This window comes from Myotis yumanensis, unplaced genomic scaffold, assembly GCF_028538775.1.
Source record: "Myotis yumanensis isolate MYYU_CA2020_CCGP unplaced genomic scaffold, mMyoYum1.0.hap1 SCAF_2, whole genome shotgun sequence".
Taxonomy (NCBI): domain Eukaryota; kingdom Metazoa; phylum Chordata; class Mammalia; order Chiroptera; family Vespertilionidae; genus Myotis; species Myotis yumanensis.
This window is the reverse complement of record NW_027223753.1, coordinates 5,515,703-5,543,148: the sequence shown is the minus strand read 5'-3', so window position 1 is coordinate 5,543,148 and position 27,446 is coordinate 5,515,703. Positions and strand designations below refer to the sequence as shown.

The window sequence follows — 27,446 nt, the reverse complement described above, 5'->3', positions numbered from 1 at the left end:
TTTCCACACTGCCCAGACTTTACAAAAGTTACATAAGTTGCTTTACAAAAGCAAATTATGAGAAAGACCTGGTGCAGGATCAACAATGCACATTTTCTTCTTCCTCCTTGGAGGTCACAATAGTTGGTATTTATTCCCCTGCGAAGCTCATTGTTCTAATGTCCATTATCCAAACAGGAAGTTCTGTCCTTGAAGACACCCAGAACTGTGCTATTATGCTGTGGCATTAGCAGCATCCTGGGTCTTGGGGGGGAAAGTCAAGCAGCTCGTTCAATGTACAAAGTTGTTGATCCATGAATAGTACAACAAAGGGCTACTTCACCATGGCTAGCTCTCTAGCGAGGGTCTCCCAGGTCTTTCCAGTAGGGCCTGAGGTCAATATACTCATAGCTGCCCGGCCGGCATGGCTCAGTGGTTGAGCGTCAACCTATGAATCAGTAGGTCATGGTTGGATTCCCGGTCAGGGCACATGCCTGGGTTGTGGGCTCAATTCCCAGTATGGGGTGTGCAGGAGGCAGCCAATCAATGATTCTCTCTTATCATTGATGTTTCTCTCTCTCCCTCTCCCTTCCTCTCTGAAATCAATTTAAAAACAAATACACACACACACACACACACACACACACTAATAGCTGAGTAGGGTATATGCACTTCTAGGTAGCGAGGCAACAGAGTATGAGAGAAATTTCTAGCATTGGCATTTTTCTGCAGCTCCCACAATATTTCGGATGAACTAACTAGTTTTCCAGGAGAAGACATCAAAGTTAAATTTTGACAGCTTTCGCTGCTTTTAGATTGCTATTTTTCAGTTCTGCTCCAACTCTTAGGTTCCACAAAGCTGAGAAGAAGAAAGACCCCATTCCTATGACCTGAGATTCTAACTTTGCATTCATTCAGCAGATAGAGAAAAAACTACTGGGAGCCAGGCTTTGCAACCCTTCCCGCCTTCAAGAAGTTGACCTGTTGGCGTTAGTAATAATGTCAGGAGCTGTAGGATGTACATTTATTTACTGGCTTTATTTAACCTTTTCCTTTGTGAACTGTGGATACAGATTTGACTATACAGTTGCACGATTATAAGTACCCTTTTCTTCTGCAGTTATAAATCCTTCATCTAGAGTGGTGTAGGTATGAAGTATAAATTGCAAAAGCTAGATTACTGGTATTCTATTTTCACTGGAAATGTAACTTTCGTCCTGTTTCTATCACAGAATGATTTTCACAAACCACAACACTATTCTATAAAAAACTATTTCTGGCCTTTTTGCTTTACCAATTGGTAAAATGTCCACTAAATTTTTATCAGTATCAAATCATATAGCAAGCTTGTATTTTTAACATAGAGCTATGACTTTATTACTTGGGAGTTCTGCCTTGAGAAAACTCCACACAAAGGGCCCTAGCCGGTTTGGCTCAGTGGATAGAGCGTCGACCTGCAGACTGAAGGGTCCCAGGTTCGATTCCGGTCAAGGGCATGTACCTTGGTTGCAGGCACATCCCCCATAGGGGGTGTGCAGGAGGCGGCTGATTGATGTTTCTCTCTCATCGATGTTTCTAACTCTCTATGCTTCTCCCTTCCTCTCTGTAAAAAATCAATAAAATTATTTTTAAAAATAATAAAAAAAATAAAGTTCACACAAAGGGACAAGAAGAGAAAAATGTACAGATTAACAAAAGGCAGATTCATCGTGGCTGCAACGAAACAGCAGGCTCTTCAGACCCTCAGCGCAGGCGGGGCTGATGGCTTCTACACCCCTCACCAGCGCCCCAACCCCGAGCTGAAACTCTGGCCACACAGCGGGGCGTTTCTCATGTGTTTAAGGTCTCCGTTTGTCTTTTGCTTATTAAGCTATCCATAAAGCTTAGAGCACTGACACTTAACCACATTCTTGAATAAGACACCGCATTAGCGTGATGTCATCTCCGAAAGGGTGGCCAGGGTTAGGGCTGTGCTAGGAGAACGTGTAAGACACCTGACACAGGGGCCCTCTCCCAACGTGGGGCATCGGAGAAACCTGCCCGCCTTTGCAAACACACCAGGGCTTGGACCCCACTCCCTGCCTCCAAAGGCGGAGCTCCAGGCAGGTGTATCTTGGCGAAGCCTAACCAGCCATTCTGTGGGCCCGAGGTTTCCGCCAGGCACATTCCCAGCCTGCCTTGCACAGCTGGAGATGGCTGCTTTGTCCTGCCTTTTGCAAGATGGCTGTTTGAAGAGTGACTTCTTCGGCCCAGAATTAGGCATCCACAAATGTTCGTTCCTTCATAACTAACGTGAGGCCTTTAAATGCACCTGGCTTTTCAGACTTTGCTTCTCTAGTGTGAGAAAGCCAGATGTCCTTTTTGCCTTCTGATTTATAGTTAATTTGATTAAATAGTCTTCTGGTTAGAGTGCTGCTAATCTCTTGTTTTAAAGATAAAAGGATTTGCACATTCAAAACAAAAAAGATGGTAATACTGAAAACATTCGCCTTCGCAACTTATGGTAAAAAGAAAAAAAATAAACTTGATTTTAATTTACTACTGATTTTTTTTTTTTTTTTTTCGCTTAATTTACTACTGATTTTTACCAAACTTTCAAGTTTCAATGTATGAAAGAGGATCACAATTCCTTCCCCCAGCTGCTCTCTCTGGCTCAAATCAATTAAACTGCTGACACCCAGACGGTTTCAGATTCCCCCAGGGGAGGCGCACAGCTTCATGCTGTGGTAGTTCTTGAATTAGTGGCAGCCGTGTTTCTTTGCAGAGGCGCCAGGATGACCCCGACGTTCCTCTCCTCGCTCTCGGCACTGTACAAATTATGCTTCTCGATGTACTCTTGGACGAGATCTGGTACCAAGTAGCGAATGCTCTGGCTCCTTCGGAGGGCTCGCCGGATCTTCGTGGACGAGATGTCGTTGGTGATCCATTCGTTCACCAGGTGAATGTTGGCCTGGTGTCTCCACAGCACATCCGATTCGTAGATGAATCTCTGAGCATCGTTTCCAGCCCGGGTGATGCAGACGAGCCCGTAGTCCCCCACGATGTTGGCGATGTCTTCGTGCTTCCACAGGTTGGGGACACCGAAGGACTCCAGCAGATCTGCTCCGCACAGCAGCTTGACCTTGGGCACATCTGGGACGAAGAAGAAAACACTGCATCAGGGTTTGCTTTGTAATAACTCCCTGCATTAAAATGAGGGTGTGGGCGTGTTTTTCTGAAAAGAAGGCTCCGCTTTTTCCGATTCAGATTCTCAAAAGAGACTTAGGACAGCTGAGAAGCTAAGGACTCTGCAGGGGAAGGAGCTCAGGATGCCTCGCACCCGCCGTCCCTCTGTCAGCAAACGTATGAGGACATTTTCCAGGCACCCCATGTACTGAATAGAAAATGGAACTAGATCTGGCAGGCGTGGCTCAGTGGTTGAGCATCGACCTGTGAACCAGGAGGTCAAGGTTCGATTCCAAGTCAGGGCACATGTCCCAGTTGGGGGCTCGATCCCCAGTGAGGGGCATGCAGGAGTCAGCTGACCAATGATTCTCTCTCATCATTGATGTTTCTATCTCCCTCTTTCTTCCTCTGTGAAATCAATAAAAATGTATTTTAAAAAAAGAAGATGGAAATAGAAAGGGGGCTTGCTCAGCTCTAGAACCTTATCTGCTCCAATTGGCAAGTCCTGGGAAAACATGCAGACCTTTCCTTTGTGACTCTGGGGTCTTCTTCTGACTCAATTCTGATCTTTGTTCAGCCCACTTCCTCTTCCGGCCAGGCCTCTCCAGCACAGGGGAGTCCTGCTGCTCACAGCCTCTAGCCTCCAGCTTCTCCTGGTGGTGTCTATAAAACAACAAAGCAACAGAACAGTCCTCTTCCTCACAGAGCTCAACCAAACATTGTCCCTCACAGATGCTCACTAACCCTCCTTGCCAGCCTGGTTGTAGGCAGCCATCTTGTGAGGGCGTGAGGGTTAATTTGCATATTATCTCTTTATTATATAGGATATCATTAAGTAATAATTAGATGTCACTCACTCTGGTTTCTGAACCCTTACCTGGAACTGTCTCAAAGGTGTAAGACAGGTGTGTGACAAGCCCATATGCTATCACAGAAGCAGCGCACAGACAAGTCTATCCATGACCCAGCATCACAGCTTCCCATCCTGAATACCTGCCTCTTAGAAGACTGATGGCAATGACATCATCTTACAACTCTGCCTTTCTCGCTCGGGCACGGCCAGGCCGGCAGGCTTCCCTGCACATTCGCTAACAGAGCTTTGCACAGTAACCATCATGCAAACATCTCAACACACAATGCAAGGCACAGGCTCAGGAACACGCTGCCTGCTTCTGTGCTCCAAGCTGTGCAACGACCTCGCACGGGAACCGCACACCTCAGCCCTTCCAGCCCTAGGGACCGCGCTGTAAACCTGTAGCTCAGACACCGGCAGCACGAAAACGTGGCCCAACCCAAGAAAGGCGCCAACCCATTCCCAGGAGCCCACAGAGCTGACTTCCCCATAGATACCTTAGCACCTTCGCAGTCTCCACCCACTCCTTCTGCAGACTCTCCCAGGTGTCCACCTCCACCCAGCTGGAAGTCTGGGTGGCAAGTTGTGCCATGATCACTCGGTGATGGGCAGAGATGAGACCTTTCTTCTTGTAGGCGTCGCCAACAGGAGAAATGATGCCTTTGATAACCCTGTATTTTCCTGGGTAGAGAGTTAGGTTTGACATGAGGTATAACAAATTAGACTTTATGCACAGAAAATAGTTCCATCGATATGATTTTAATCAAATGTTCCCTTTCTTTTTTTTACACAGGGATTCAGGTTCGTTCGTTCATTCATTCATTCATTCATTCATAATTGTGGTAAAATAGACAACACATAGAACTGCTTTGTAAAATGCCTTAATCAAGTTGTATTGTCCACCTACAGTAAAAAAAGAGCCCCAATCTCCCCAACCTCTGATAGTTGACACTGTGAAGTTTAAAAATGTTTGTCCATGTGGTGGGAAAACTGTATCTCATTTTTAATTTTAGTTTCCTGTTTATCAGTGAGTATGAGCACCCATCCTCCTATCTATCAGCATAGAGCATGAGCATTTGTGTAACAAAAGAAATCTTGTCTATGGAGGGAAGGAAAAAGTTTTCCTTGACCCTCTTCGGGTCGGTCCCTGGCTGGGTCTGAACATGAAACTGAGAAAGATAAACGAATAGGAGGAGAGCAGACATTTGTTTAATGTAAGGTTTACAGAACATGGGAACCTTCATAAGGAAATGAAGACCCCAGGAAACAGGGGAGCCTGAGTGTTTAACGTTAGGTTTGAAGAGCAGACAGCAGTGGAGAAACAGGAAGGGGCAAAGAGCACCAGGCGAGTGTAGTCAGTCCAGGGAAACTAACGAAGGCTCCTTCATTCAGACTCTTCCTGGCATCCCTTTGTTTTCAGAGCTAAGGATGCGCCTTTCCTCTGGGGATGGGGGGGTGCCTCTCACATGGGGTTTTGTGACCTGCTTCAGAGGAGAAGGGTGGGAGGAGGGCCGAGTGACCTCCTGATTCTGCAGGTTTCTCAAACTCCTTCGGCTCAAAATACCCAATATGCTGCGGGGCCGTATTTGGGGGTAGTGTTCTGAACCCCACTGTTGCGTTTGTTACTGTTCCTACCTGTTGCGTTCATGTGGTCCTTGGCCAGCTCAAACAACCGGAGGTGCATGTTGGTGACTGGGTTAAAGGAGCCACAGGCAAGGAGAACCACTTCTGTCTTCTGGGGATTTTCCATGCTAGGACCCTGAAGGTGTCGATCCGAGTGGCACACTCTGGCACCTCCCGGGTTGTCTACAAAGGAAAAGGAACACCAGTTACAGGCCTTTTGACACCCTTCTGTGTTCTCATTCCCAATAGATAGATTAGAATACTTGGCTTCGATGACTGTGCTCCATGAATTGTAAACAGTGGCCCCATTTCTCCACCCTCCTTTTCAGCGTGAACTTACAGCTCCTACCACAAAGGATGGGGAGCTCCTTCCTACTCTGTGTCACTTGCTTTGGCCAAAAGGATGTGGCAGATGTGACAGTCGGCCAGGTGGGGCTTTGCACACTCTTACTTTCTCTCGGATTCCTGCCTCTGCCACCAGACGGCCCCCGGCCAGCCTGAGGGAGGGTGACGAGCACGCAGAGAGCGCGGTGCTCCTGCTGACAGATGGCCCGCCATGAGTTATGTGGCCGAGGCCATTGGGACGGGCCAAACCGCGACCAGCGCAGACCCGAGAGCCAGCCCAGGTGGGATCGGCTGAGCCTGGCCCGGATCAGCAAACCCACAGCTGACCCAGGCTCACGAGCAAAAACGAATGTCCACTGCTGCACGCTGCTGCCGTTTTGGGATTGCACGGCTGTGGCCACAGTGACATCATCATCTTCAGGGTAACTCCCCAGCAACCTGCCCTTCAAACCAGTGTTCTGCCTCTAAGTCAACATGATCACGTCACTTTCCGCTGAATAACAGTTTACCCTTCACAAACCTCTTTTTCATTCAAATTATTCCATTTGATCTTTCCATAAACCTACTGAAGTAATACGAGACATGTGATCTAAAGCTTTTATTAAAAACTTTTATTAAATGAATATAGATTGAGACATCTCAGGGTGACAGCCATCGGCCATATCCCGCTCACCAACCCCTTCATCCAACTCCCAAAAGCAATCTCAGTCAACTTTTCAGCTATTTCTTCTGGCAGATCCTAGTCTTTGTTGAAAATCACCTTCTCCCAGAATTCTGAAGGCACTACTTCGAGAGTGCAGTGCTAACGGTGAAAATTCCAAAGTCAGTTTTGTTTTTTTAATTCTCCTCTGGAGGATATTTTTTCCACTGATTTTCAGAGTGGAAGGAGGGAGAGAGAGAAACATCGATTGGTTGCCTCCTATATGCCCCGACAAGGGGCAGGGATTGAACCTACAACCCAGGTATGTGCCCTTCCCTGGTGCACTGGCTGACGCTCTAACCACTGAGCCCCGCCGGCTGGGCCGAAGTCACTTTCCATTCTGGATCCTTTAAGTGTGACGTTTATTTTCTCCCTTGAAGCCCATGAGACCTGCCCTTTGCCCAGTGCTCTGAAATCTCAGTGAGGCCCTGTGGTGCAGCTCTACCCTCCCCTGTGCCGGACACTGAGCAGGCCCTTTCCAGCTCAAAGGCATCACCTTCAGTTCTGAAAACTGAACTGAACTGTTTTGCGCGCGTGGTCTGCGCGTGGTCTTCTGCCTCCCGTGGGGAACGCCTGTTATTTAGAGCTGAGGGGTTGGGTTCAGTCGGAGCCAGGTGTCAATTCCAGCCCCACCCATCTCAGGTTTCAGGTACCTTCCCCCAGGGAGACTGAGCTGGAGCTGGAAGAACAGGACGCTGAGGTCAGGAGGGAGTGGTGCCCAGGGGAGCCGCCTGCTGCACAGGGACAGATGGAACAAAGAGCTCGAAGCCCCCCCTGGCCTTGGGGATGCGCTCAGGTTCCAGGGACTCCCAGGGGAAGGGCTGGGGAAGCTGATCTCTCAGCTTAAAGAAAGCTCTCTCCCTTGTCAGTCAGGACCTGCCTCAGATGTCTCGCTCAGTCCTATTGATCCACCGTGAACACCACCAACCTGAGGTCAGACGCTCAAAGCCAAGGAGACTTAAGTTACAGTGAGCTCCGACCACAGCCCAGGGCGGCTTAACAACAAAAGGACCTGCCCCTCTCGGGAAAGGACCTCCCTTGTGGCCCGCAGGTACCTGTGCAGGGGAGGGGCGGGCAGGGGCCGCTGGGAGAGGTGGTTTGGGAGCTCTAACAGGCCTGTCTGGGCTCCGCCTTGCCTTGCTCCAGGTGCTCGAGGACAGGTGTCGCCATGATCCACTTCCGTCTGGCCCACTCGGCCTACCAGGTGCACTGCCGGCGGCCCAGGTCTCACCAGCTCAGGCTGTAAGTGTCCCTCCCAGCCCAGTGCGACGAACGTCATTTCTTTCTGAGGTGGTCCTGACGTGTAACGGAAATGTACTTTCCATTTTCAAGTTCGATTTCACGGACCTTCTTAGGTTTTAAAAGCACTGATGTGTAAACAGTAATGAAACATTTTCTAAACATGAAGCCAGTGTGTAGAACATTCATTTTTCCAGAAAGAACAGGAATTGTGTGGCTTTTGTCACATTTCAGGGTGCTGCATTCGCCGACTCAAATAATGGGGCTGACTTGACAACCTCTGGAATTTACACCTCTAAGAAGCTGTTCCTTTAAAAACATACCTTTAAGCATGTAACTATTCTAGTTCTAACAACAGGCCACTGCTTTCAATAACCTGGGGGTATAAAGGACCTTCACTGGGGATAAATCTCTGGAGGGTAAATTTGATTTCTACAAACACCCTAAAGGCATTCAGTGCTAAACCCAATTAATAAAGTAAATAATAAAAATGGCTAAAAGAGCCCTAGCTGGTTTGGCTCACTGGATGGAGCGTCGGACTGCAGACTGAGGGGTCCCAGGTTCGATTCCGGTCAAGGGCATGTGTGTTGGTTGTGGGCACATCCCCAGTAGGGGGTTAGCAGGAGGAAGCTGATCGATGCTTCTCTCTCATCGATGTTTCTAACTCTCTATCCCTCTCCCTTCCTCTCTGTAAAAAAATCAATAAAATATATTTTTAAAAAATGACTAAAAGAGTTTATGGTGAAGAGCTACAACTACTAGTTAATGATGATTTTCTCATGCACAGAAACTATATACACGTAACCGTAAATGTTTCCAAAGTGTCTGAGCAGTAACAGCAGACTTCACTTGGTGGTTCGGTTGTGGTCGGCAGGGTAGCCCTCAGTTTATAAGTGATGCTCAGCGTGAGCCACCTGGTTGGAGGCAGAGGTAGCGCTACATAGGGGCCCAGTCAGGACTCTCAGACCTGGCTCACATTCTAGCTCTACCTCTTACTACGAGGTGTTTGTCCTAAGACACCTAATCAGAGTCTTGGTTTCCTCATCTATAAAATGGGGAACCACAGTCCCAACCTCATAGGGTTTGTGCATATTAAGTGAGAAAATGCATGTAAAATGACACATTTGTCTACTGAGTATTAATAACTCATGCTATTACCTGTGGATTGCTTTAGCGCATTAATTTAGTCATGAAAAAGGAACCAAAGTTCTAAAGACTCCTTAGAAATCAGTATCAACAGTGCCTGTGACGTAGTAGGAGCTGAATAACGGTAGCTACTTTTAATATCCTTCCTTTCTCCTTCCTTCCTTTCTTCCTTCTATTCTTCCTTCCTTCCTCCGTCCCTCCCTCCCTTCCTTTGTTAATCCTCCCCCACAGACTTTTTCCCCATTGATTTTTAGAGAGAGTGGGAGAGGAGGGGGAGAGAGAGAGAGAGACATCGATGTGAGACACATTGATTGGTTGCCTCCCGCATGTGGGGTCGAATCTGAAATCCAGGAACATGCCCTTGACCAAGAGTTGAACCCGAGACCCTTCTGTCTGTGTGCCGATGCTCTAATCACTGAGCAACACAGGGCAAGGCACTTTTAATATTCTTATTGGAGTATTCTTAGACATAATTTTGCTCTAACGGGATGGATCTCAATTCGTCTTTGCTATGTGTAAAACTCTACCTCTGTGGTTTAATGCTACCTTATCCTGAAACAGAACCTGGCTTTGGTTTCTGGAAGCCAGTTCATCACGAAGCGGTTGTGTAAAGTGTAACTCACTGTGTCCCGTGCAGCTGAGCGACCGTGTTCCTGTTTGCGATTGCCACTCTGGCTCTCCAGTTCTACGTTCTGCTAAGGTAAGTTCTTTCATCGGCCAAGCCCTCACCTGGCAGCCGGGCGGTCTGGGTCTCTTCTCGGTACTGCAATCAACTTCTCCTGCTGGGTCTCAGCTGTGGGGGCGGATCGGGTGCTCTCTGCGACTCCTGTCACGTGTTTAATTGCAGTCCATTCCTGTCACGTGTTTAATTGTAGTCCGCCCCATTGTGTTTGCCCCGATCATCGACGGGAGTCACCCACTTCACTTGTTGGAAAAGTCAACAATCTCAATACAGGGAGAATCACTGGATTTGGGCAGACTGAGTTTAATTTCATAAGAAGAGACAATGAGGGCACCAACGTCTCTACTTATTCCCCACAGAGCAGCCCCAATAGCCCTGCATTACTTGACGTCTGTAGGGCTGAGGGCGACACAGGCACACTCGACCAGATTATGCCTTGATTATGTTAGTTTAGCTTCTACGTTGGAAATTAGTCTTGGCAGAAAAAAAAAAATCAGTTAACTTTCTTATTGGACAAATGAAACAAATGCAATTTGGCACATTCCAAGTAAGAGAATTGCAGTTCTGAGAACATTGATATTCGACAAGTACCTGGAAACGGAGAACCCGCTTAAGGGACGGAGAAGGGACGGGAACTGTGACACTGTAACTGGCCGACTTCAAACTTGCCGGCTTCTATTATAGGATGTTTGTGTGCAGTAAAGCATATTCCCTTACTCTGAAAAGCTGGAATTTCCACCAAATATTTTTCTTGTTTTTCCTTTCTTTAAAAAAATGGTTTTTTTTTGTTTATTTCAGAATGGAAGGGAGAGGGAGAGACAGAAACATCAATGATGAGAGATACATCATTGATCGGTTGCCTACTGCACACCCCACACTGGGGATCCAGCCCGCAACCAGGGCATCGAACCATGACCTCTTGGTTCATAGGTCAATGCCCAACCTCTGAACCACAATGGTTGGGCTCCACAAAAATATTTCACCAAAATAGCAAATTCACATGAATTAGAAAAATGGCAAACTTTATTTGTCCACCAACTATGACTATTAATAACTCAATGCTACTGGTGGGCTGTCTGAAAGCATTAATTTGAGCCATGCTAAAGGAACCAAGGTCCTTAAGAGAAGTGAGCTGCCCGGAGCCTAATGAACCTAGTGCCAGGTTAGGGTTAAAATCCCTTCTGGTGTCATGCTTATAGCTGATCTCTTCTAATCAGTAGTAAGTAATGTGTAACCCAGTGGATTGAATTTTAGGCCCAGCTCTTCTCGGTACTGCAGTCAACTTCTCCTCAGCAACTTGGCTAATAACACCATCTTTACTTCCTTCACAACTGGTGAGTGTGCAGTCACTCTGACCAGCACTTCAGTGTCTGCTAAATGGTAAGATGGGACTTCCTGTTTTCAGGAGCTCAAGGATTGAAACGTAAGAAAAAATTCACTTTAGCCCTGACCAGTTTGGCTCAGTGGATAGTGCGTTGGCCTGTGGACTGAAAGGTCCCAGGTTCGATTCTGGTCAAGGACATGTAACTTGGTTGCGGGCACATCCTCAATAGGGGGTGTGCAGGAAGCAGCTGATCGATGTGTCTCTCTCATCGATGTTTCTAACTCTCTATCCCTCTCTCCTCCTCTCTGTAAAAAATCAATAAAATATATTTTTAAAAAAAGAAAAAATTCACATTTAAAATCCAGATGAAGGGCATTTTTAAAACTTCTTTAGTCATGCTTTTAGTTATTCTGCGATTTCTCGTTGGTGATATAAAATTCTCTAGTTATATAAAAATAGCAGATTTATTCACTCATCCCATAAACAGTTACTGAGTAGGACATGATATGGGTAGAAAAACAGAGGCCTTGATAACTTGAACCCAAAAAGTGACACAGAAGAGATTTTTAAAAACTGATTTTAGAGAGGGAGTCAAGAAGAGATAGAAACAGCGACATGAGGGAGATACATTGAACAGTTGCCTCTCGTACATGCCCCGACCAGGGAATGAACGGGCAAGCTAGGTCCTGCATGCCCCACACTGGGGATCCAGCCTGCCACCGAGTTCTCGACCTTCCAGGGCACGGGCCAAGCTCCAACCAACTGAGACACACTGGCCAGGGCCAGAAGAGGTTTTTTAAAAATGAAAAAGTAGTTATTGAGTGCCATAGGCACAGTTTTGCTGGAAGGTTTAACTGAGATAATGAGGAAGTTATTCCCAAAATAGTCCCAGTTATTATCACCTTCGTTGCCAGTAAGAGCAGGACCTGTCGAAGGAAACCCTTAGGTTTTGAGCTTTTCTGCTCCACACGAGGGAAGCGAGGAAGCACATTCGATTTAGGTTTGCACTCGGGAATGTATTTCTGAGATGCTGAAGCCGAGGACAGTGACACTGTCCTGCCGTCCTTCTGGTTTCACTGTGCCGCTCACTCACCTGGACCCGGTCCCACGGGCTCCAAAGAGGTGTTTTCTGCATTCGGTGTGGGATCCTTCGGGGAAGGCGTCTGCACCAGGGTGTTACCAGTTTTGGCAACTCACTGCGTACGTTTGAAATACTGAATTTCTAAAGGCTCATCTTAATCTGAAAGTTTGGCTGCATACAATACACCGTTAGTCTTTGATACTTATTCTCTACTTACACTAAAAATAGTGATGTGTGGAGATAGAATTCCGAATTAGACACATGTCACAGTTACACATTTCACCAGGGAAAGTTAAAAAAATCCCACAGGAGTTTTTTGTATGTGTGTGTTTTGTGAGTTCCATTTTGCTAGAATTTTTTTTAAAGTTAAGTTAGTAACCAACAGTGGAACCACTGGACTAGGTTGGGCACTTTAAGCAGCAAGCCTTCCATCTCTTGCTAAGTGAGTGCCTCTGTTTAAATCCTTGTGGCAAAAGCACATTAAATATCTGTTCCAATGAACAGACAAGTATTCCTCACAGTGCTTTTTCCCTCCCAAATATAGGAAAAAACGACTCCTGAACTTTACTCCTTGTCTGTGCTGCTGTCAATGAGCAGCTTGGTTTCTACAGGTGAGCAACAAACGTCCTCAAAACCCACCTTGGTCAAAGGCTTATCAGTCCCTCAGGGGAAGTAACTGCTCAGCTAGGACTGTCACGCTGCAAAGGGAAGTCCAAGAAGCTAAGGCGTCTGAAAAGCAAGAGAAAAAGCAGAGAGGGTTAGAGGGGAGATAAAAAGCCACCCTTCTCCCATTACTGCCGCTCCACTGAATTAGATCCCACCATTCATCCGCGGTGCTTTTCTCAGGCCTGGGGCTGCTCTGGCTGGCCAGTGTGGCGGTGCAAGACCAGGTGCTAAACCAGCAGTCTGAAGCCCGGCTGGTCCCCTGCCTCAGGTACGTGTCACCAGCAGGGTGAGCCTGTCCCCACAGCACTGCACCTACCACGGCCAGCAAGCACATCACCATCTCCTACCCTGCTCCTCCCGAGATGACACGGTCAGCCGAGCATCAGAGCTACGACAGGAAGCACATCAAAGCCACTCTTGAAAGAGTGCTGTCCTTAAGCATGAATGAGCACTGACAGTGGATAAAAAGGAAGAGTTCAACCCAAATCACAGGGCTGACAGCACAACCAAACTCATCCCAAATAAGGATCTCCTATGAAATACTTTCAAGGTCACTACTTTGACTTTCGGAACCTCCTTTTTTGTTTCAGGAAGTGATAGCAACAGTTGCATGGTTGCTAGAGAAATATGTACTGAAAAGGAAGAAGAAAACTATAAATCTTAGTAATGAACAAAGGTTTAGTTTCAAAAGAAGTGATTCAGATTGTGTGTTTGAACAAGGTCAATTTATTGCTTCTTTAAAAATGCAGCGGGAAATTTGAGTAAAAAGAATTAAAAATAATCACAATCTCCTCCATATGGGTTACGACAATCTTTTGCATCATGACAGTCAATTACTATCTAGAAAACAGCCAAGTGACCCACATGGTATTTCATCTTTTTACTTTTTCTGTGTAGTCACAGATTCTAAGGCAGTTTAAGTAGGACCTAGCTACCCACAGGTCTTCTGAATGTCTTTAGGAAGTGGAGACGCCTCTATTTCCTGAGGAAAAGACCAGTGTCCATTGGCAGGAGGGACAGATTCGATGTAAATATCTCCCAAACACATCAGACACAGGCACAGACCTTCACAGTAGAAATAACTGTTTCCATCTGCTTCTCTGTTCAGGTGGGACTTGCTGGAGGGGAAGTTACTGAAACACATTCACTATCCACAACACTGGCATTTTCTAGCACCTTCCATATCCCAGACATATTTCGAAAATTAGTGATTAGAAACCTGAGTAATTCATACATCAACAATGAAATCGCCATGGCCAGTTTGGCTCAGTGGGCAGAGCATGGCCCGCAGACTGAAGGGTCCTGGGTTCAATTACGGTCAAGGGTGGCTCATGGTACTTCTTGTTAGTCACTCAAGTTTCATCTGCCCCGCATTTTCCCTACCTCATTGGAGCAAATTGCACACTGTAGGCTCCCATCTCAAGTCCAAGTTGAAGTGTTCTAAACTCCTGCAGCCATCAAGCAGTATTTGCAGGCGTTACCTCATTTTATGGTGCTTCATTTCATTTCGCTTCACAGGTGTTGCTTTTGCTTTATTTTACAAATTGAAGGCAACCCCCTCCCCCCACCACGAGGAGAAAGATGATGACTCGCTTTATTGCGGCGCTCACTTTATTGCGGCGGTCCGGAACTGAACAGCAATCTCTCTGAAATGTGCCTGTATCTGGTTTCCCAGTTATGACTCTCAGTTCTGAAGTTGTTTTCTCCAATGCTCTCTCCCATGACTACTTACCTGATACATAGTTTTACAATTTCTTCTCCCCCACTCCCAGGGCTTGGGTTCTATTTTTGTATGAGGACTGGAACCCAAACCAATTTCTCTTACTTATGAACAAGGAATACTTTTTCATTCTCCATTCACTACAAACAAGAAGCCAAAGGTACAGAACCACTAGATCTGGTTAAGTCACTAAGAAAGAAGAGCAGGCAAAGAGAATGCTTGAAGAGTGAGCACTTTCCAAGACTGCACACACCAAAACCAACACAAATGCCTGAATAGAATACTGCATTACCAACAGGAAAATTAGGGGAAGTACACAAGAGCAAATGTTTATTCAGCAAGTTCTTCAAATGGTGAGATAAAATGTATCTTCCAGCTTTGTTTTGTTTCACACTGACCTTATTTGTACTGAAAGTTCCATGTTGCTTAAAATGTTGACACTTCCATACATATCCACATGCCAGAAATAAGAGATAGTTACATTAACATAACCATCACATACTTTTACAAAGGACATTCTGTGAGTCTGAAGCGTTTTTGCAAGGTAAGCTACTGAACCATTCCAACTTGTGTGTCAAAGTCTTTATTTTAACCCACATTTTCCCCATTACAGTGGACATAGTGGTTAGGGATTTAAGTAACTTACGAAGTGATCCCCCGAATAAGTCCAGTAACCACCTGGCACCACACACAGTTATTGCAATATTATTGACTATATTCCCTATGCTGTACTTTACATCCCCATCAACAGTCTTTTCTAACTTGGGCTAGAAGAGTGGTTTCACACCCAAATTATAACTCTGAAATACACCTTATGGCAAGAAGTAAGGAATTCCACCATCAGGCAGAACTGGCAGAAATAATTCATTTTGGTAGAGTTCTCCGGTAATATCAGTTGGAAGTTTACCCTGGGCGCCTGAAAAAGAAGTAGCTTTAAAGGTAACACCTCTGACGCATTTGCCAGAAACCCGACTGACGCTTCCAGGAGATGGGCTGGGAAAGAGCAGAAAATGGTTCCCACCTAATTTCTCAGTAATTTTTGAAGTGCTGCCCCACAGCTCACTAATCTCCTTCTCGAGGGGCGTGAGTGTCAAACCGCACCCAGGAAGCGGGGCCTCGTATTTTCTTGATTTGGAAAAGATTTGGGAGAAAAGAGCAGTCGTTCAGAATGGACTTCCTGCTCTGCCTCCCACCACCTCCGCCAAGCTCCAGAAGCCGCTTCTACAGGAACTTTTTTATTTATCTATTTCTTTATTTTTCAGGGTGAATTCACCAGTGTCGAAGGTCAGAGCCAAATTTACCGAGGTTTTTGGTCCCCCAGAGAGAGAAAAGAATGAAGAGGCAAGCTCCTCGCCCCAAACTTGAATATGACCTTGCCTCGGCAACCGCTGTATTTGACCCTCAAAGATGCCACCGCCTTGGCCTCCCCTATGCTCGCAACAAAACGGGGTGCTGGGCGGACTCCCCTAGATACGAGTTTATCAGGGGCGCGGGGTAGGGGCTTACCACGTTCTCAGAGCAAAGCGGCCCGAGTCCTTCGCCGGACGACCCGCAGCCCGGACGCCAGCGAGGGGAACACCCGCGGCCGCGCCCTCATTGGCTCCAGGCGGCCGGAAGTGCGTACGTCCGGCGGAAGTGCTCCCCCAGCGCGCGTCCGCCAGCCCAGGACTAGCAGGTAGGCGGGGCCCCTGGCTCTCAACTCTGAGGACCAGGGTCCTGAGACGGAGAGGGAGCCCCGAAATCCTGAAGAGGTCGTTCGGGTTCTGGTCGGGGAGGGCCGAAAAGTTTCGGGGTGTTGGGTTCACGGCGACCTCTGGTGGCAACCGGGGCCTAGTCGAGCCCGGCCGCCGCAGGACCCGCGTGCGGGAGCTTCAAGTTCCCCCGTGGAGACAGGATTTGGGGCCGTGGCCGGGGCTGCTCCCTGACCGCGTCCGGAAGGTTGCGGTCCAAACGCAGCTCTCTTCCAGCCGGAAATGGGAAAGGGGTGCTCTCCGCCCTTACTTCTCTGTGCCTTTCTGGACTTGACAGCTTCCCTCAAGGCGAGTCCGCGCGGGGGTTTTCCTCAGTAACGCCCGCACTAGGAAACATCTCAGAAAGGCTGTCCTGCCCCCCCCCCCCCCCAACACCCCATCACCACCCCCAACGAGGCCCCCTGGATGTCTTCCTAGAAAGAGGGGGGTGTGTTTCAGTTGCAGGCGGCTCCAGTGGGAGCTATCTGGACTGCTTTAGGCCAAGATTATACCTAGTGAATAAAAACTACTTGCAAATGGTTTTTCTTTACCCAGCCAGCTCCACCCCACGGTGGTTTGTTCGCACGTCGAGCTTCTTGTAGTTCTGATGAGCAGTGTCACTTTCCTCAAGCTTATGACACTGGGACTTCAAGAGCTGGAGGTGTATGCAGTTTGAGACCTGTCAGCACCGTGCAGAGTCCAGAGTGATAAGAGACAGGTGAGCCCGGTGGGCGTGGCTCAGTGGCTGAGCGAGAACCTAGGAACCAGGAGGTCACAGTTCCATTCCAGGTCAGGGCACATGCCTGCCTGGGTGGCAGCTAGATCCCTAGTAAGGGGTGTGCAGGAGGCAGCCAGCCAACGATTCTCTCTCATCATCGATGTTTTTTTCTCTTCCACTCTGAAATAAATAAAAAAGTTTTTGTTTTGTTTTTTAAAAAAAGAGATGACTGAGCATGAATGAGTAGTTTCCTCTCCAGATTAGTTTTTGGTAAAAGATGCACCACCTTTATTGAATGCTAGATGGTGCCAGCGAGTTAATCTTTCTCGGGTAAATCTCAATGTAGCGCCAGGTTAAGGCTTTTAAAGTTTCTCTGGAATTTATTTAGAATAGCTTTACCTCCCTAAAATATGTTGTGCCTTTATACACTTCATCCAGTTACTGAGTATCGAGGCTAAGCGGAATCAGACTAATTTTCTGCTTTCAGAACTTTTACAGTTGGAGAGGAAGACACAGAAAACACTCTATAATGAACTCATATAATTCAAGGAAGAAAAAAGTGGTAAATAGAGAATAAGATGTGGAATGCAGCCCTGGCCAGTGTGGCTATGTGGTTATAGCATAGGCTGCGTATGGAAGGGTCACAGGTTCGATTCTGGGTCAAGGGCACATACCTGGGTAGCTGGTTCCCTCCATGCCCTGCAGTGGGGGAGAGGCAACCAGTTGATGTGTCTCTCTCACATTGATGTTTCTCTTTCTCTCCCCCTCCCTCCCTTCCACTCTCTGAAAAGCAATGGAAAAAATATCCTCAGGTGAGGATTAACAAGAACAACAAAAACCAACAGCACACACAAAAAAGACTCCTCTTTTCATTATTGATTTGCCAATTATTTATCCAGTACTTTCTGTGTGTGCAGCGTTGTGCTAGATGCTGGTTTATAAAGAGAAAGCAAGCCGAAACCGGTTTGGCTCAGTGGATGGAGCGTCGGCCTGCGGACTGAACGGTCCCGGGTTCGATTCCGGTCAAGGGCATGTACCTGGGTTGCGGGCACATCCCCAGTGGGAGATGTGCAGGAGGCAGCTGATCAATGTTTCTAACTCTCTATCTCTCTCCCTTCCTCTCTGTAAAAAATCAATGGAATATATTTTTAAAAAAAACAAAAGAGAAAGCAAAATCCCTACTCTCAAATAATTCACAACCTAGTGAGTGGGGGTAACCAAGGAAGGCGTTGTGGAGGAGGTGGACTTGAGCTAGTCCCTTAAGACTGAATGACCTGGGCTTGTCAGCTAGAAAAAAAATGCAAGCTCCCAAGAGAAGGATGAAAGTTCATAGCATTTTCTGAAATAGCAAGTAGTCCAGCATGGTTAGACTATAGGAAATTAATCCTGAAAAGACACTTTCAGTTTTATCTCAGGTTTGCCTTAAATTTTACTGGAAAATACAACAGATTTAAAATAAAATTTAAATATGTATTTCCAGGAGAAATATTACATGAGGCATAGCTATCATAAATTACACTTCTGGCTATACTCATTTACATTTACATGTTATTAATGATTGTAGATTATTTAGTTTTAAGAGATATGGCAGGTAGTAAGAGTAGATTTTCACTGATTAAATTCTGCTTTGAATATGATGTAAGGAATTCTCTTCACTGAAGTTCACATATCAAATCATCTGATATTGATTATGTATAGGAAAATTTTAAATGTTTTAATATGTTACCCTAGGATTTAGGTTTCAATGAATGGTTTATACCTAATACTAGGCAATATGTGTTTCCCAAAAGGAATGTAAGTTTAATTTTTATAAATAGAAAAACTTAAACGCTATAAATGTTAGATGCATACAATATCAACACCAAAATCAGTAGCTCTTCTCTACATCAGCAATAATCAGGAATTATAATAATGAAAACCCTATTTCCAATATTAACAAAATATACAAAATATCTAAGAATAGCCAATGTTCAAGGCCTTTGTGGAAAAAATATTTTCTTTTTAAAAATTATAAAAGAAAGCCTAAATAAAATAGATATTGCTTGATAGGAAGATTCAAATTTCAAGGATACGAGTTTTCTCCACATTAGTGTCTAACTTAAATGTAAGCCCTGTCAAAATGTCAATTGAATTTATTTATTTATTGTTTATCCTCACCCGATGATATTTTTCCATTGATATTTAGAGAGAGTGGAAGGGGAGAGAAAGAGAGAAACATCAATGTGAGAGAGACACATTGATTGGTTGCCTCCCATGTGGGGATTGAGACTGCAACCGAGGTATGTGCCCTTGACTGGAATCGAACCTGGGACCCTTCAATCCGAAAGTTTACACTCTATTCACTGAACCAAGCCAGTTAGGGCTCAATTTAATTTCTAAGAAAACTTGACAGACTGATTTTAAATTCATCTAAATTTCTTCTGGAAATACATATCTAAAAGAGGAAATGCACACGAATAACCAAGAGTTATTGGGGGGAAGAAACCCACAGTAATAAAAGCAACTTCTTATCAGTTATCATTATACATTAGCTCTAAAGCTATAAAAATTAAAATAGTAAGGCAATGCCTTAGGACCAGAATATTATCAATGAAACACTATTGAGCCACGATTGAGTACATTAAAGGTGGCATAAATGAATACTGACTAATAAACAGTGTTTGGGTAATTGACTATCCGTTTGAAAGAAAATAAAAGACCCCTAACTTCTCAGCATTAGCAAAAAATGTAGGTGGCTTAAAGAGCTGAATGTTAAAAATACATATATAAAAGTTTTAGGATAAAAAATATATATTTTCAAATCTTGAGATAGTTAGGGCCTGCTTTCATGGGGCACAGACGAAGAAGACTTAAGGAGAAGATAGATTTGACCATTAAAAGTAATTATTGTGATAAAAACATTATAAGTAGAATTTAAAGTCAGGAGACAAGATAAAATTTGCAACATAAATACAAAGTCTTTGTATCCATCTTATATAAGTCAGTAAGGGAAATACAATCCAGTAGAAAAATGGGCACATTTTCAAAGAAGAAATTCATATCAAAAGTTGTTCATGCCCACACAATATTAGGTAAATACACATATGACCAGCAAGATAATACTAGGAGTGTTCTTTTTTAAAAAAATATATTTTTATTGATTTCAGAAAGTAAGGGAGAGGGAAAAAGATAGAAACACCAATGATGACAGAGAATCATTGACTGGCTGCCTCCCGCACACCCCTACTAGGGATCAAGGCTGCAACCTGAGCATGTGCTCTTGACCGAAATCGAACCTGGGACCCCTCAGTCCGCAGTCCGATGCTCCATCCACTGAGCCAAACCAGCTAGGGCCTAGGAGTGTTCTAAGTCCTGGAACATACTAAGAATGAAAAAGAATATTATAATGAATCTGTATTCACACCTGATCTATTTCTTTATAAATCTGTATTTTCATCTATCAAGTCTGTTTAAGGTGAGATAGACCCACTAGTGAAGACTTCTAATTAATTCATCAAGTCAATTAAGAAGATTGCCAGGCCCTGGCCAGTGTGGCTCAGTTGGTTGAGCACCATCCCATGCACCAAAGGGTTGCCAGTTCAATTCCCTGTCAGGGATCAGGGCACATGCTCTGGTTGCTGGCTCCATCCCTGGTAGGGAGCATGCAGGAGGCCACTGATAGATGTTACACTTTTGCATCGATGTTTCTGTCTCTCCCTCTCTTCCTCTCTCTCAAAAATTAATTTTAAGAAATATTTAAAATGAGAACACTTAGAAAAAAAAGAAAACTGCCAAGCATTTTTGTGGGGTGAGTTTAAACTTTTATATATAAATTGAGATTTTCTTTGCACAACTATCTTTCCTACACCTATAGCTGAGAAAGAGTATAGCCTATTTAAAATTTTCCTGGTATGTTGAATCATTTTAGATAGCCAACTATATACTGTATGTGGGTTTATTGTTCCGTTTAGGGATTAAAATGGCTTCCAGAGGAAAGACAGAGACAAGCAAATTAAAGCAGAATTTAGAAGAACAGTTGGATAGACTAATGCAGCAATTACAAGATCTGGAGGAATGCAGGTAATAGTATAATTGTATGCTGTTACGCTGTAAAAATGGCTTTTTTCTGCAGCATGATTACAAACTCCGTGAGTTCAGGCCCATGTGTGATTTGTACTCCTCCTGTAGTGTTCTTCACAGTGCTTTGTCTGGTGGAGAAATTAAGTTAATGTAGGCTTTGAGGTCATAAAGGCTGGGAGGTGAAAGTCTTTCATTTAATTACAAAGCAAGTGTGAACGTGGGCAAAATACTTAAGTTTCCATTTCCATATATGTGAAATGGAAATAATAACACCTACCTTGTCTTCAGTATTTAAAATAACCCTGATAGGGTGCTGAAGGCAGGGGTGGGGGGCTAGGAGGGGTAAATGGGGGGAAAAGGGGACATATATAATACCTTCAGCAATAAAGAATTATTAAAATAATAAAATAGCCCTGCTTGGCATCAAGCTGAGAAGGTTCTACTTGAACTTCTGGTGTATTTTTAGTCTTGACTAATTAAAAGACCAAGACTCTTCAGTCATGGTAAATATTACAAATGAAGGAGCCCACAAAATGCTCGGATGGAGTAGGTGCTCCATAAATAGTAACTGTTGTTATTTGTAGTAAGTGTTTAATAAATGCTTTGTTTGATGCATGAAAATAACCTCTTACTCAAATGGCAAGCGCTGTATTCCTGTTGTATTTCAAGGTGCACAAAATTTTACCTACCATTAATGAAAATAACTAGTACCTATTACATGCCAAGCACTTTCCATATGTCACTTACTGCTCCTAGCAACCCTATAAGGAGGGCACTATTATTATCTTCAATTTATAGATACAGAAAGTGAGGCTTCGCTATGTTAACAATCTTGCCCAAGTTTATATCATTGATTTATAGACTGCTTAAAAGGAAGTTATTATGTGGTTTAAATGTGCCTCATTTTGTTAAAAGAAAAAGGTTTAGTTAAAGTAACCACATTGCAGCAAAATGCCCACATTTTTAATATCTGAATACACCCATCATTAGTATTTTGATATTTCGTTTTAGCCTTTTTCCCCAAGATATTTTTTTGTAAATATGTGTATCTGAAGTCTCAGTGTACAAATACTAACATTGCTGTTTTCACTTGGAACTCTGTATTTTATATATTATATTCACTGCACTTCAGAGAGGAACTTGATGCAGATGAATATGAAGAAACCAAAAAGGAAACGCTGGAGCAACTAAGTGAATTTAATGATTCACTGAAGAAAATCATGTCTGGAAATATGACTTTGGTAGATGAACTAAGTGGAATGCAACTGGTAAGCATAATTACTTACCTAGATGACACAGTTAGGTCATTTTTTTCTTCTTTCTTTTTTTTTTTTTGGTAAGTATATTTAAGATAGAAAATTTATCCTTTTTTTTTAGGTTTAACTTCTAGGTGAGTGTCCACTTGTGGATAAAACAGCATATGCTTCCAGATCTTTATTTAGTTACTAGAGGCCCGATGCATGGCATTGTGCACCTGTGGGGTCCCTCAGCCTAGCATGCGGGGATAGGGCCGAAACCGGCAGTCTGACATCCCCTGAGGGGTCTCTGCAAGAGGGCACAGGCCAGGCCAAGGGACCCCACCAGTGCACAATCAGGGCTGGGGAGAGACGTGGGAGGTTGGCCAGCCGGGGAGGGACTGTGGGAGGGCTCCAGGGTGTGTTCGGCCCATCTCGTTCAGTCCCAATCGGCCGGACCCCAGCAGTAAGCTAACCTACCAGTCAGAGCATCTGCCCCCTGGTGGTCAGTGCATGTCATAGCGAATGGTTGAACGGCTTTAGCATATCATTAGCATATTACACTTAGATTGGTTGAATGGACTACCGGACACTTAGCATACTAGTATTAGGCTTTTATTATATAGGATATACTTGACTCCAGTGACATGCACAGAAATAGCAAATGGAAACTAAAATTGTAACAGTATTTGATAAATAAAGAAGGCCTATTAATAACTGAAGACCCATCAATCAGTTGCAACATCTGATTCATTGGAATATTTTGGTTAGTTTTCACCTTGTATTTCTAGGCTATCCAAGCAGCTATCAGCCAGGCCTTTAAAACCCCAGAGGTCATCAGATTGTTTGCAAAGAAACAACCAGGTCAGCTTCGGACAAGGTTAGCGGAGGTAAAGTTTCTTTAAATTGACCCAATGGCTGTGTGTATTTTTTTTCTTAGCCCAACAATTTGCTCATGTTATTCTGAAGTTTAAAAATTGGTCAGTTGAGAATGTACAGCACCACGAGTGAACCTGAATGTAAACTGTTTCAGTGTAGGTTCATCAATTGAAACCAATGTCCCACTCTGGTGGGGGATGTTTGTAATGGAGAGGCTGTGCGTGAGTGGGGGCAAGAGGTATATGGGAAATCTCAGTTCCTTTCACTCAATTTACTGTGAACCTAAAGCTGCTCTAAAAAAGTCCATTTTTAAAAAATTGGTCAAAATTCGTCCTTTGAGCAGTTATTGTTGATTTTGAATACAGAAGGTTAAACAGCAAGTGGCAGTTTAAATTGCTACTGACCACTTTTACTTGAACTCTACCGGTAAGGTTTTACTACTTACTTCTGAAGCTCTGAGTTGAAATCCCATCTAGAATTCATTAGCATTGCTTTGTGTGTGTGTGTGTGGCCTTTCTCACCTAAGGATTTCAAATGTCTTTATAAGCCTGATACTTGAAGAAGTGTTTATAAACTTGGATGTAATAAAGGCATTAACGGTTATTCGCAAGCACTGGTAATTCAGTAGGATAGTGGTTAGGAGTATGAACTTAGGTCAGACTGGCCTGGATTTGTATTCCTGCTCCATGTAGAGATATGTGACCTTGGAGAAGTTATTTTGTTCAAACTCTTGTGCCTCAATTTCCCCACCTGTAAAAAAAGGTAATAATAATAGTTTCTCCCTCTTATGGTTGTTATGAGGATTAAATGAAATAATATATGTAGAGCACATATTATATGTAATATGTAAAGCACATAGAATAGTACCAATGTATAGTATATACTGTCACTGTTTCTAGTGGTAAAGGCAATATTTAACCCAAGTACCAGGAGGCCTGATACCAATGACCTCATTCAAGCCTATAAACCACACTTCAGTTTAATAAGTTCTTAGAGGATGGATCCTCTCTAAAGGAAGCTGTTGCCTTACTAATTCCTAATCCCTAAACTCTACTACTAAACAGTTTGTAACTAAGACTGGTTATGATTAGCAGTAAGATTTATTAGAACTGTGTAATAGCATTTCTATCATGTTTGTCTTGAATTGTTTCTATAATTCCTTATAATATTAATCAGCTAGGGGATATTTTTTAAAGAAGTAGACCTGAAGAGCTGTATTTTATGCATAGAATGTTTTTAACTTAAACACCATATGCTTTGTGTTCATCCATTATAGATGGATAGAGATCTCATGGTTGGAAAGCTGGAAAGAGACTTGTACACTCAACAGAAAGTGGAGATATTAACAGCTCTCAGGAAACTTGGAGAGAAGGTACCTGTGTTTAATTTAATATAAGATAGCACTAGCCATAAAGAAAAGGTGTAAAGTATTTGGTACAGAACTTCTTGATCTGTGATCTAGTTTATAGCCCTGAGGCATTCTTAGCAGTGGTTCCTAGAACTGCCTGTTAAGATTTGAACCCACTCCACTGGACTTGTTTTGCTTTGTTTAGTTGACTGCAGATGATGAGGCCTTCTTGTCAGCAAATGCAGGTGCTATTCTCAGCCAGTTCGAGAAAGTCTCTACAGACCTTGGTGAGTATCTCGTATTTCTGAAAGTTGAACATGAATTACTGTCCGATGGACAGATAGCGTAGGTGAGATAACATGATGGCTCTCTCAGATTCAGTTTAGAGGTAAAACCAGAATTGTTTTCTTTATAAATCCCTTTTATTGAGTTTATTTCCCAATACTTTATAATCAAACAATTAAGTTAATATAGCCTAATGCTTTAAAAATGTTTGTCATCTAAATGTAAATATAAAAGTAAACTAAATTTTTACCCTTTGCAACCAATAAGAGACCCTTGGAGCTGATTGTTGGTTGGAGGGGAAGGAAACTGGGATGGCAAGGGAAAAGCTTAGGGGAATGCGCTGGTAATAGAAGCGAACTTTATCTCTGTTTCAATGTGTATGTGATAAGTTTTCGCCTCTTTGCCTGGAACTGTGAATGCATTTGAAATGACCTTTTCGTTTTCATTTATGTGTCTCTCTCTTAGGCTCTGGAGACAAAGTTCTTGCTTTGGCAAGTTTTGAGGTTGAAAAAACAAAAAAATGACGTGGTGTGGAAGCTTGGGACGGTGATCACATTCTTGTAAATGGCGTTTTTCTTCTGGGGATTTCGAGTCATTGCAAAGAAATCAAGAGATTCTTCAAGTGCATTCATAACCTAAGAAAAGGTGACAAAAACATACTCGTGGCTTCTGTTTGTGCCCTTCACCATTGTGCTTTCTGTAGGGCAGTCTTCTGGGTGATCCTGGACTTGGTGGGATGGAGGGATCTCTAGACCTATTCAGTATGATTTGTCTGTTTAAAGAGAATATAGAAAATAGTTTCTGTTTTTTTAAGGCTCTTTGTTTTTCGGTGCTGATAGTAAATGAAAAGATAGGAACTAGTGATTCTTTTCTGCTCAGAATTTATCCCCACTTGTGTTGGAGTGAATAGTGTAGCAACAACATTAATAGACCTCATAAGTGTTCATAGAATTTTAGAGTCCTAAGTGATCTTAGAAGTCATTTTCACTTAATAAACAAGGAAACCGAGGCTCAGAAAGAAAGTGACTTGCTTAAAGTCACATCAGAGAGTTGGGGATAAAACTTGGGGGTCCAAACTCCCCATTTCGTGTCCATTGAATTTTATTTTTTTTTTCAACCTATGTTGTTCTTTGAAAAGAATTAACATATATTTGTACAAGTCCATGTTTATAAAAATTCGATGTCCTAACAAAAAGTTGTCACTAAGGGACCATTCCCCAGCCTGTAAGCTCTCCTGAAGAATAGGGTCTATTGTCTCTCGGAGTTTTGAGCCTGGAACAATGGCAGCCCTGTTGAGAGTCTCCTGAAGTAACTTAACCTCCTGTGTTGTTTCACCAGGGGAGTAATTGGAAGTGGCAGCTAGAGGCCCTCCCTGTGTGTGACCTCTTTGCTAAAACCCGTTGGGTGGTGACTGCAGATTACTGTTTACTAGTCAGTTTTTGGAGAAACACAAAATACGTTCTGAGGAGAAGCAGGTTTCTCTCCTGAGTGTTTACGTCTCTGTATATAGATGTCCCCATTTGCATGTATGTTGTTCCTAGGCTCTGGCTATTTTATAGTCTTTCATATGTTTCTCAATACTTTTTTTCTTTGCACTTTATACAAATTAAAAAATCTTTAAAGCTTCATATAAACTGTAAACTCAACTAGGTGCTCTGTCAACTAGACAAAATAGGGGAACTCAGATACATGAATGCCTTATTTGGAGCTGTTAATGGGTAATTTTTCATATATTGGTTTATGATGGCCCAAAACTCATTGAAATTGTGACAAACCAAGAAAAGGCAAATTATCTGCTCTTCATTTAGGGCTTTATGGCCAATCATCATTACTTCATTATTCTATATTTTTGTTTTAGCCACGGTGAAAATCCCATAACATAACATTCACCGTTTTAAAGTGTACAGTTCAGTGGCATTTAGAACATTCACAGTATTATACAATCACCACCACTGTTTAATTACAGAACATTTTCATTAGAAACTCCCTGTTCCCTCCTAGCCCTGCAGCCACCACTAATTTACTTCCTATCTCTATGGATTTACCTAAGCTGGATATTTCATATAAATACGTTCGTACAGTATGTGACCTTTTGTGTCTGGCTTCTTTCAGTTAGTGTAATATTTTCGAGGTTAATCCACATCAGTATGTCATTCCTTTTAACAGGGAAAATATACCCTTGCATGGGTGCCCTATTGTGTTCTTCCATTTATCTCTTGATGAACATTTTTTTCCCCACTCATTGGCTATTGTGCTATTAACATTGGTGTGTAAGTACTTGTTTTAGTACCTGTTTTCAGCTCTTTTGGATATGGTACCTGGGAATGGCATTGCTATGCTGTTGTTTCAAACCTTAGCAAGCTTTCCCCTTCCCCTCCAGTAGCAGGATGAGGAAAATTAGCAATATTTTGTATTTCAAAGGGGCCTAGATGAATCTGGGGTCCTTAATTTTGGTTTCCCTTAAACTTTCTATTAGACCAACATCAGTGAAATATTTTGTCATTAACCACATTAATATATTCATTTTGTAAGCAATAACTAGTACTCAATTTAAAATTAATCTTCCTTTAAAAGAGGTCAAGTTTGCAGTGCCTAGCAAGACACTGCCAATCATGGCCATGTGCTCTTTGACAGGTTACTTCAGCTTTTTGAGCCTCTTTTTCCTCTTC

At 43.6% G+C, this 27,446-nt stretch overlaps 2 protein-coding genes across 8 annotated transcripts; one reads left to right on the top strand and one right to left on the bottom strand.

Annotated features, from left to right (window-relative positions):
- Nucleotides 1-998: 998 nt before the first annotated feature.
- NMNAT1 (nicotinamide nucleotide adenylyltransferase 1) lies at nucleotides 999-16,118 on the bottom strand. Of its 7 annotated transcripts, none has more exons than XM_070404042.1 (8): nucleotides 16,030-16,118; nucleotides 12,777-12,866; nucleotides 12,150-12,308; nucleotides 9,780-9,974; nucleotides 5,633-5,803; nucleotides 4,495-4,678; nucleotides 3,668-3,807; nucleotides 999-3,111 (listed from the first exon to the last, which is right to left on the bottom strand). In XM_070404042.1, exons 5-8 carry the CDS (start codon nucleotides 5,745-5,747, stop codon nucleotides 2,696-2,698), a joined length of 855 nt encoding a protein of 284 aa, XP_070260143.1. In that variant the 5' UTR covers nucleotides 5,748-5,803; nucleotides 9,780-9,974; nucleotides 12,150-12,308; nucleotides 12,777-12,866; nucleotides 16,030-16,118; the 3' UTR covers nucleotides 999-2,695. The 7 variants fall into 7 exon arrangements, with proteins under 7 accessions (XP_070260143.1, XP_070260146.1, XP_070260145.1 ...); XM_070404045.1 differs by having other exon boundaries at nucleotides 9,780-9,876; XM_070404044.1 differs by having other exon boundaries at nucleotides 12,150-12,252.
- Nucleotides 16,119-16,163: 45 nt separating this feature from the next.
- Nucleotides 16,164-25,585, top strand: LZIC (leucine zipper and CTNNBIP1 domain containing). Its single transcript, XM_070404041.1, is given in 8 exon segments — nucleotides 16,164-16,198; nucleotides 20,922-21,030; nucleotides 22,163-22,298; nucleotides 23,057-23,155; nucleotides 24,421-24,516; nucleotides 24,698-24,779; nucleotides 25,243-25,281; nucleotides 25,284-25,585. Coding segments are annotated over 7 exon segments (597 nt in total). The 5' UTR covers nucleotides 16,164-16,198; nucleotides 20,922-20,929; the 3' UTR covers nucleotides 25,328-25,585.
- The last annotated feature ends 1,861 nt before the right edge of the window (nucleotides 25,586-27,446 follow it).

Bases quoted from the DNA above. Each gene is read 5' to 3' on its own strand.
- NMNAT1 (XM_070404042.1), bottom strand. From the start codon at position 5,747: ATGGAAAATCCCCAGAAGACAGAAGTGGTTCTCCTTGCCTGTGGCTCC. The intron at 4,679-5,632 runs GTAGGAACAGTA...CTCTCTACCCAG, and splicing joins GGACCACATGAACGCAACAG to GAAAATACAGGGTTATCAAA. The intron at 3,808-4,494 runs GTATCTATGGGG...GTTGTTTTATAG, and splicing joins GAGACTGCGAAGGTGCTAAG to ACACCACCAGGAGAAGCTGG.